At 34.5% G+C, this 9,462-nt stretch overlaps 1 protein-coding gene across 1 annotated transcript; it reads left to right on the top strand.

Annotated features, from left to right (window-relative positions):
* The first annotated feature begins 384 nt into the window (after positions 1 to 384).
* LOC129285308 (cysteine-rich receptor-like protein kinase 44) lies at positions 385 to 3,915 on the top strand. The gene is made up of 7 exons (XM_054920941.1): positions 385 to 1,328; positions 1,872 to 2,006; positions 2,102 to 2,223; positions 2,299 to 2,509; positions 2,632 to 2,869; positions 3,244 to 3,394; positions 3,536 to 3,915. The coding sequence occupies exons 1-7, from the start codon at positions 557 to 559 to the stop codon at positions 3,839 to 3,841; spliced, it is 1,935 nt and encodes a 644-aa protein (XP_054776916.1). The 5' UTR covers positions 385 to 556; the 3' UTR covers positions 3,842 to 3,915.
* The last annotated feature ends 5,547 nt before the right edge of the window (positions 3,916 to 9,462 follow it).

Raw genomic sequence — 9,462 nt, 5'->3', positions numbered from 1 at the left:
TTCTAGCTAAGAAAGCTTTGGGACAAGTGACTCATTTGATGCTCTTTTCAAGCAATGAGGCGAACATTCTCTCGAGGGAAGTTAATCTTGGCTAGTTAGTCTCTTTTTTTTCTTTTTTATGCTATGTTGATTTTTTGTTTATTATAAAAAAAATCTTCTCATGTTAAAAAATAAAATTTAAGCTTGGCGTTATCAAAATCAATTTTTGAATATATAGTAATCTGATAAATATTTTTGAATGAATTGTATTTTTTTTGCCAATAAATATATAATGTTTTGGTAAATATTTTTTTTTTCTACTAATATGATGGTCAATTTGTCAAAAATATATTATTTTGAGAAGATGGAGACCTGAAAGACTCTGAACAAGCCCGCCAAGGGAGACTCCCGCTCCGCATTCGTCAAAAAGCACCAACCCTGCCCGGCGCGTCGGTGTCTTGCCGCTTCAGAATCGTCAAACCTTGATTGATCTTTCAATCTCATTCATAATCCATTTCCATGGCCATTTTTCAGCAATCACTACAGATTCCGTTGTTACTGTTATTGTATTCCCACCATGTTTCTCTTCAAAATTCCTCCTCTTCTTCCCCTTTCTGCGTTGCTTGTCACATCCTTCCTAGCAACCCAAGCTCTGGCAGCTCCCGTTTACAATGGCCATTACTGCAACGACACCACCACGTACACACCCAATTCCACATTTCATCGTAATATTAATGTACTCCTCTCTTCTCTCACCTCCAACGCCTCCCTGGACTCCTCTGGCTCCTACAACACCGTCATGGGCTTCGGCACCCTCTACGCCGTCAACGGCTTCTTTCTCTGCCGCGGCGATATCACCATGCTCACTTGTCAAGACTGCGTTGCCGCCGCCGCCACAGACGTTATTTCCCGATGCCCTAACCAAACAGAGGCCGTCATCTGGTACGACGTCTGCACTCTTCGTTTCACCAACACGTTCTTCCGGTTTGGGAGCGTCTTTCCCGGAATGAATTTGACGGATGAGAAGAGCGTATCTAGCACTGATATTATCCGATTCAACCAGTCGTTGTTCGGATTGTTGGATGATTTGGACACGCGAGCTGCGAATTCGGAGACGGATAAGAAATTTGCGACGGGGGAAGTGAAGGTTACGAGCTCGATGACTGTGTATGGGCTTGTGCAATGCTCGAAGGAACTGACCTCCGAACAATGTGAGACGTGTTTGCAGAACGCCATCGGAATTCTTCCGTCATGCTGCGACGGAAAACAAGGCGCCAGGGTTCTGCTTTCGCCTTGTAATGTGAGATACGAGCTGTTCCAATTTTACAATTCAACCACTTCGTCACCTGGTAATGTGGCTTCTTCAGAATTAATTTCCATGAATTTTAGCAAACGTATGCGCAAGCAGGACTGTTTGATTTCTGTACGTGCTCAGGAGAAGGAATTCTAGCTAAATGAGTCTGGTGAATTCTATGTGTGTTATTGATTTGATTATTCAAGTCTTTCCCGAATCAAGTGAGAATTGAAGCGAATGCATTCTTTTGAGACTTAATGGGATAGATACAAGACTAAGTGGTCTTAGGGGAGTGAATTTTCAGATGATACATTTCAGGCATCGAGTACTTAATTTTTGGCATTTGAGAGATTTTACAGTTCTGAGATTTGCAAGTGTTTTATGTTTTGACGACGAGTTGGTGCATAATCATTGATTGAGTGTTAAGCTAACAGCTTTGTTATATCCTCCTCATGATAATCTCTTTTTATGTACCTCTGGCTGTGACAATTGCCCACGTAAAAGTTATTTTTTATGTTTTTGTTATGACTGCTTTCTTCTTTTTTTGGTTCTTAAATTACGGAAGCTTGAATATTTTTCTTGGCAATAATTTATGCAGGAAAGAAGTATGGATCAGGAACAGTTGCAATGATTGTTATCCTTGTTGTTGTTTGCGTAATCCTCTTATGTTTAGGCTGCTATTTCCTGCTGAGAAGATCAAGGAAGAGTCATAGGACTATTCTAAGAGAACATTGTAAGTAATTAAAAAAAAAACATCTCATCCTCCTCAAATTAATAAAAAGAATGGATCATTAAACATTGTTACATACGAATTTTATGTTGGCCCAGTTGGAAATGAAAGTGGGGCTTTGGAGTCGTTGCAGTTTAGTTTGGCTACAGTTGAAGCAGCAACAAACAAGTTTTCACACCGGAATAAGATAGGCAAGGGTGGATTTGGAGAAGTTTACAAGGTAAATAAATGTAGTAAAGATATATCTATACTTGTTTTTTATGCTAAACTTTACTAATAAGAGCCATAATTTTAGGGTGTTCTTCCAGATGGACGAGGAATAGCCGTTAAAAAACTTTCTAAAAGTTCAGGTCAAGGTTTGATAGAATTCACGAATGAGATTTTACTCATAGCCAAGCTTCAACACAGGAATCTAGTGGCTTTGTTAGGATTTTGCTTGGAAGCAGAAGAGAAAATGCTTATCTATGAATATGTGCCCAACAAAAGCCTTGATTACTTTTTATTTGGTATGGAACTTTTTATTTATTTGTTCAAGGAAGCATTTTATTAATCTGATTCAAGTTATTGAAGGAATATTATGCACTTGCTTTCTTAGTTTCTTATTACTTGAATGACTTGTGGCGTACAGATTCTGAAAGGAGAAAACTACTGAATTGGGTTCAGCGTTACAGAATCTTGAAAGGAATTGCACGAGGAATTCTTTATTTACATGAGTACTCAAGACTCAAAGTTATACACCGTGATCTTAAACCTAGTAATGTGTTGTTGGATGATAATATGAATCCAAAAATTTCAGACTTTGGTTTGGCAAGAATAGTAGCTATAGATGATGATCAAGGAAAAACAAGAAGAATAGTTGGAACATAGTAAGTGATTCCAAAACTTGACTATCTCCCCATCGTCTTAATCTTATTATGAGACATTAAAATGTTAGAAGTAAAAGGCTACTTGAGGAATAGAAGTTTCGTAAATTATAAAATTAATCCTATTTTTTCAATTAACTCTTTGAGGTGGTTAAAAGTTTTTAGAAGAAGACTTTATAGACGCAAGGGACTTGGCTCAATTTGGAAGAGGAATATCTTCTCTTTCTGTCAATTTAACTTCAAGCCACCTAGTTTAGCAAAACCCCCAGACACTCTTAACCATATTAATATTATGCTTACTGGAGCCTCATTTTTTATGAATATGGGGTCCCCTTTATTTTACTTTTACTGATGTCTGATAAAAAAATTTTTGATAGTGGCTATATGTCTCCAGAATATGCAATGCATGGACAATTTTCTGAAAAGTCTGATGTATTCAGTTATGGGGTCATGACTCTGGAGGTCATAAGTGCAAAAAGAAATGCTTGGTCACTGGACTCACATAATGTTGATGACCTCATTAGTCATGTAAGTACCAAATTCTAATTTTCTAGGATATTATGTTCCTCTTTGTTGATGTAAGTGTTCCCATTTTCGTTGGATATTGAGATGGTAAAGAAACAAAAGGGAACAAAGGCTGACATATCTGATTCTGCAAAAATTATGCAGGCTTGGAGACAATGGAGGGATCAAACACCATTAGAAATACTGGACCCAGATCTAAAAGAAGCTTGCCCACATAACGAAGTCATGAGGTGCATTCAGATTGGTTTGTTATGCGTCCAAGAAAACCCAAATGATAGACCCATAATGGCAAACGTTGTTTCATATTTTGGTAATCCTTCAGCCGAATTGCCTCTACCTCGACAGCCAGCATTTTTGATGAACAAAGGAATAGCAGGGGAATCCAGTTCAGGCTCTAGATCTGTATACTCCGTAAATGATTTGTCTATCACTAATTCTTTCCCTCGGTAATAGGTCGATTTTTATAAACACTATGATTTGTTTATCGATATTGGATTCATAGAAAATATTATTCGCTGAGCAAATTTTAGAACGGGTCTCCCGGGTATGCCATAGAATCAATGATGTTAGTTAAAATTTGCTGGGATATATTTTAATCGATATTATTAGTGGGTCGATTTAGGGTGGGCATGTTGAACTGATTCTTTGATATTGATGGAATAGATAAATAAAATTAAATATTTGTTGGTTTAATTTTAATTGAAAACTACGTGATTTCTAAAATTTATCAAATTTTAGGTATAATATCCATTAAATATATCAAACATTTATTAAAACAAATACATGGAGTAGAAGCAAGGTTCTAATACTTGCAAGGAGGTATATTTATATTTAGTCCTTGATCATGTGTGAGATGAAATTATTTTTAATAAAAGAATACTTATAAGTAATAAAAAGAAAAAGAAAAAGAAAGGTTTAACAAAGTAAAAACGGTAAGGACAAAAAATTCAAACCAAAAATAAATAAATTCAAATCAGATAAAAGATAACTAATTAGGATGGAATTTAGTGAAAGGAACTAGTCTCATAATAAAATAAATTAAGATTCAAATTTTCATTAAAAATGTGTTGATATTTAATTATCTATCTTTAATAGGATCACATTGTATGCGTTAAAGAAAAACAGATAAAAGCAATTGTTTGTGCCAAAAATGGTTTATGGGCAAGACAAATCACTATGGGGCCCAAAATGAAGAATGCTGGGCCGAAGCCCAAGCTAACACCTTTAAAGGGATGGACTTCAATAAATTAGACGAACGCTGCATTCTGAGGGAGTAGCGACCAAATCCCGACCATGCAACCACGTTCTCGAGAAATTTGAAGCACTCCTTAAAACATGTTCTCTCATCATCGAGTGCCTGGTTCCTACAGATGGCATGAGCAATTATGGCTCTACTTAGGCAGGTGAAGTTTGAATTCAAAATGGGAGTAATTGCTTGAGAGTATAAAAGGCAAAGGGTGACACTCAGAATCTCTCTCGAACTACAATCAACACAATCCAAACACAATAGACTCTCAATCAAGCCAAAATTCATCTTGCGTGAACCCTATTTTTAATTTAGGTCATCTAAATTTATTACTTCGCACTTTGTTCATTAGAATCTTTAGTTCTCCAAAACCTATACTTATCTCCAAGTAATAGATGATTACTTCCTTGTAACAGTTTTCGTTTTTTAAGACTCTTGACAATTTAAACACTTCAAGAAACTGTGGTAAAGAATTTTAAGAACTCACAATCACTAATCTACACATACAGACAAGCTCATTTGACGTGTCTGGTTCACCCAAGGAACGTGACACTCCAGAAATCTAGCCAACAGAGAGGTTGAAGAAATTTTCTAAAAGAGCTTTTATAAAAATGAGGAGTGAGAGCTTTTTTTCTTTTTTTTTAAAGCTTTGCCATCAAGGCTTGTGGGCCCATAGGGCTTTGGATTGTAGCCCAAGCTTATACGACCTTGTTACCGGGACAATATTGCTTCAGCCTTTAGATCCGTTGATCATCATGGATAATAGATGAAAGAAAAGAAAAGGCACTATAACTAACCATGTGAATGTGTCGTAGTGATTATTTCATTTTATTCCTTAAGCATGTGGTGGGGGGTTTGATTCCTCACTCATGCAAATGGAAAGCACTCTATGGCCAGCCGTTTGCCCTCTTGTGGAAAATCTCGAGGTGAAGGGATTAGTCACTACTACCGACAGTGGATATCTTAGGCAACAAAAAAAAAAAGCACCATAACTCTCACAAAACTAATAGTATAGATTAGTGAATAATGTTGACCATCAAAGTCATAGCTTTCATCTAATATAGGAAGATGACTGTTCTTCAAGAACAGATTTAATATCTTCATCATCATTAAGATAAACAACAGTTTTAAAAGAGGGAATTTCAAGGGTCGCACACCGTTAAGTAGAAGTGATTAAGAGACCACATTGATCAATTTTAGAAGTTTGAACAATTTCTTTGGCTTGTGAGTGTGGGTCCTTATACCCAGAGTGAAAGAAAAGAAAAGCCACCTGATGACTTCTTACATGTCCAAAAATTATTTTAAATTTCACATTCATATCTTTATCCATATAAGCATATCTTACAAATGATCAAATTCTATAATTTATAAACTATAAATAGTCTAGTTTGTTCCTCATAACAAAACTAATTTTGATTGAAAAATCTAATACTCCCTCGTTCAATGTAGCAAGGTATTTTTAATCAAGTGAGTTATTAATTGTTTTTAAAATTGTATTTTTTTCATATTTACTATTATTTAGTATAGCATTTTAATTATTTTTTTTATTAATTTCACTCTTTAATTAAAGGTATTTTTGAAAAATATACATTAATTACATCTTAAAAAACCCAAAATATTTTATACTCTTTAATGCAATATTCGTTAACAAGTTGTAAAATCTCTAAATACTTAACTACAATTAACTCTGCAAATCCAAGACAATCAAGGGTCTAAACCTCAACAAGGATTACCAAGAGTGTAGTTTATAGAAATGAGATTCTAAATTTTCATGATTTAAAATTCATTCAAGAATCATTAATAAATTTTTAATCAGAGTAAAAATATTGTTTCAAAAACATGAAACACCTTGTGGAAGTGAAAAGATTCAAAACTAGTTTGAAAAATGTCAAGGAAAGAGAAATAGGGTAATGTGTCGCATCATGTGCATATGTGCTGTGACTATCCTACTTCGTGCCACTCGCCATAGCATAGGCACCATGCACCACAATGTGCTGCATGTATCAAACAACAATCCTGCTGTCATTTGACAGCAACCTAGTGCAATTTTCGACGTGCTCCATTTCTCCGTCCATTGTTTGAATGAAGTGATATAGGTATTTTTGGAAAGCTCTTTTTACAAATTAGCTAATAGCATGGGTTTTACTTCTCAAATTTTGTCACATATGAAAGATGAACACTAAATACATTTTCACAACCTAAGGGTGTCCAAAACCCTACACATGTGCCAAAAGTAATTTCTAATACCTAAAAACACTTTTAAAAGACTTAAGACTACCTGTACAACACATCATATGCACATAGACTTAACAATATTAAATTTTCACTCATCATCTCCTTTGATAACAAAACAAAAGAGGAAGGTTTTTAGCATTGCATTTTATGATCAACATTCATAGTCATTATCAAATTAACATCCCTACATTTGCATTAGTATTTTAGCTTTATCAATACTTTAACATCTTACATACAACAATCCAAGGCCCAAAATACATCTCAAATTCATTAATAATAATACAGTGTAAGTGTAAATAAAATTCATCCTAATTAGTAATATTCAATGTATTACACAAAATAAATAAGATAAGGAGGTTTTACAGTAGGAATTTCACAAATTCCTGAGCCTCTAGAGTCTTTTTCTTTTCTACACCTAAAGCTTGTAAAATGTTAAAAGAGAGGGGAGAGTCTAGCCACTCAATAATTAAGGTATACCTACCCTATGCAATTGCATGTCAATTGATTAAAATACATAACAGGAAGTGGAACACTCAAAATTATGTGATTATACATAACACAGGTTGAACTTTCACTCTTAAGCTCATTTTCATATTTCACAGTTCAAATCATGAGGTACATTGCCATTGTACTCACGAACCAGAGACAACAACCCAATTCACAACTCGATGCACATTACGACAATACAGACAATCATGTGGCAACATTATATTCACTATTATGTCTTGTTACAAACTTAACAATCATGTGACATGTCGGATATACACATACGCATGATTGATTCCTCGTTATAACTTTCTCATTTACTCCAATTGAAACCGTGGGCTATATTATCAATCAGAGCTCCGTTCATGTGCTTGGACTACCCAAGCTTAGCAATTATAAGCTATGACTCAGCTAAAGATTACATCAATTACTCTTAAACTATGACTTCCCCCACTCTTGAATCTCTGAGGTGTTATGTACCCTAAAATAATCTCCTTGACAAACAAGTGGAGATAGTTAGGTTGTAGTTCCTTAACAAACTATAAGACAGTCCTTAAACAGTGGGACAAAGTTAACCTTCATGCACCGAAAGGTGGTTATAAATACCATATAAATTTTTTACTCCTCTTCTCAAGCGAACTCTTACCAAATGATTATGTAATGTCTTATGCTCTCACACACATTCACGTAAACTTATAATATACTAGAACAAGCTTATTGTTTTAAAAGTTATTTCACCATTTAACACATGTGAACATCAAGAATTATCACATATTTCATACCATTTCCACATTACTCAAGCACAACCTTTTTACTGACACCCAATCATCACATCACATATCATCCACTTCTTGCATAAATTACATGTTCAAAATTTGCAAATTATTTTAAGTTCAACTCTCAGTTTAAACCAAGTCAAGGATTAATACACTATCACATAGTTTATGGTATGTTTTCATATTTACAAATTCAATTATGCATGTAAATATACCTATTTCACATTATAGCACAATTAACAAACAACTGTCTAAAATAGGTTTTCCCCTGTTACCTCAAATTTTTGATAGGTTAAAGGTCTACCCTTTAATATATGCTTCCAAACTTACTTTTCAAGCTAAATATAGTGTTCAGATAATTAATCTACAATTAATCAAATTTGAACTTATCAATATTATCAAATACACACTTCTAACTCTCCTTTTCCATTTCTAAAACACCCAATGCTCTTATTTTTTACATTTAAGCTAACCTATTGGGTATATTAACTCTCTTTAGCTCCCAATAGCTTCATTAAATTCTCATATTATCATTGATGGCCTCCTAACCAAGTCTATCTACTATAATAAATGGCATTTTTTGCCATTAATGCACCCCTAATGACCAAAACGGGTAAATCCCTTATCCTTAGGTTTAAATGTCTCAAACGACTTCCATTAACTTCATTTAAATCAACGGGTTTAAACTCATAATATATATAAATTGAAAATCATCTCTCATTTACAAACCCTAACTATAAATTCAAGAAAATAGGTTGGGAAAGAAGTAGGAGATGTTAGAAGACTAACTCTTGATGTTTAATAGTTTTAAAATGCCTCTAACCATTTAAAAATTGAAGCTCAAGCAGAGTCTTTTTTGTTTCTCTCGTAATCCCTCTTTTGTTTTTGTTTTTGTCTGTCAATGTCTCTTTTTTTGTAGAAAATGTATTGTGCGTTGCAACGTCTATATCACTCACCGTGACATATGGCGTAAAGCCCTTTCTCTTTGTTTTGCTCACTTTTTCAATGTTTAGGTAGTTCGACTTCACTTCGAACATAATCCTAGAATTGAACTTACAATTTAAAATATTTGTTAACTTTCTATAATCAGGCAACATATTATAATTATCCTGATATTTGTTTATTTTTTTCTTTTTTTTTTCTGTCCAACTAAATTAAAGGAGTGATAATTTTTTTTTAATTTTTGTCCCCCAGCTTTTTTCTCCTTTGATGGTTAATGTCTTTCGTACCTTAGTATCTTATCAGTTGTGCTTTGTGATGGATAAATGTCAGACTAGAGTTGGCGCGAGCGCGCGCGATCCGGAGAAGCCCGCCAAGGGAGACTCGAC

The sequence above is a fragment of the Prosopis cineraria genome, unplaced genomic scaffold, assembly GCF_029017545.1.
Source record: "Prosopis cineraria cultivar Desert tree isolate PC_DT_omini unplaced genomic scaffold, ASM2901754v1 PC11, whole genome shotgun sequence".
Classification (NCBI taxonomy): domain Eukaryota; kingdom Viridiplantae; phylum Streptophyta; class Magnoliopsida; order Fabales; family Fabaceae; genus Prosopis; species Prosopis cineraria.
Note: the sequence above shows the minus strand (reverse complement) of the source record. Positions and strands in the feature narration are given on the sequence as shown.

What these genes read in the sequence shown, in the direction of transcription:
- LOC129285308 (XM_054920941.1), top strand. Translation starts at nt 557, where the DNA reads ATGTTTCTCTTCAAAATTCCTCCTCTTCTTCCCCTTTCTGCGTTGCTT. An exon ending in TTCAACCACTTCGTCACCTG is followed by an intron (nt 1,329 to 1,871) that starts GTAATGTGGCTT and finishes TAATTTATGCAG; the next exon opens with GAAAGAAGTATGGATCAGGA. An exon ending in CCTTGATTACTTTTTATTTG is followed by an intron (nt 2,510 to 2,631) that starts GTATGGAACTTT and finishes TGTGGCGTACAG; the next exon opens with ATTCTGAAAGGAGAAAACTA.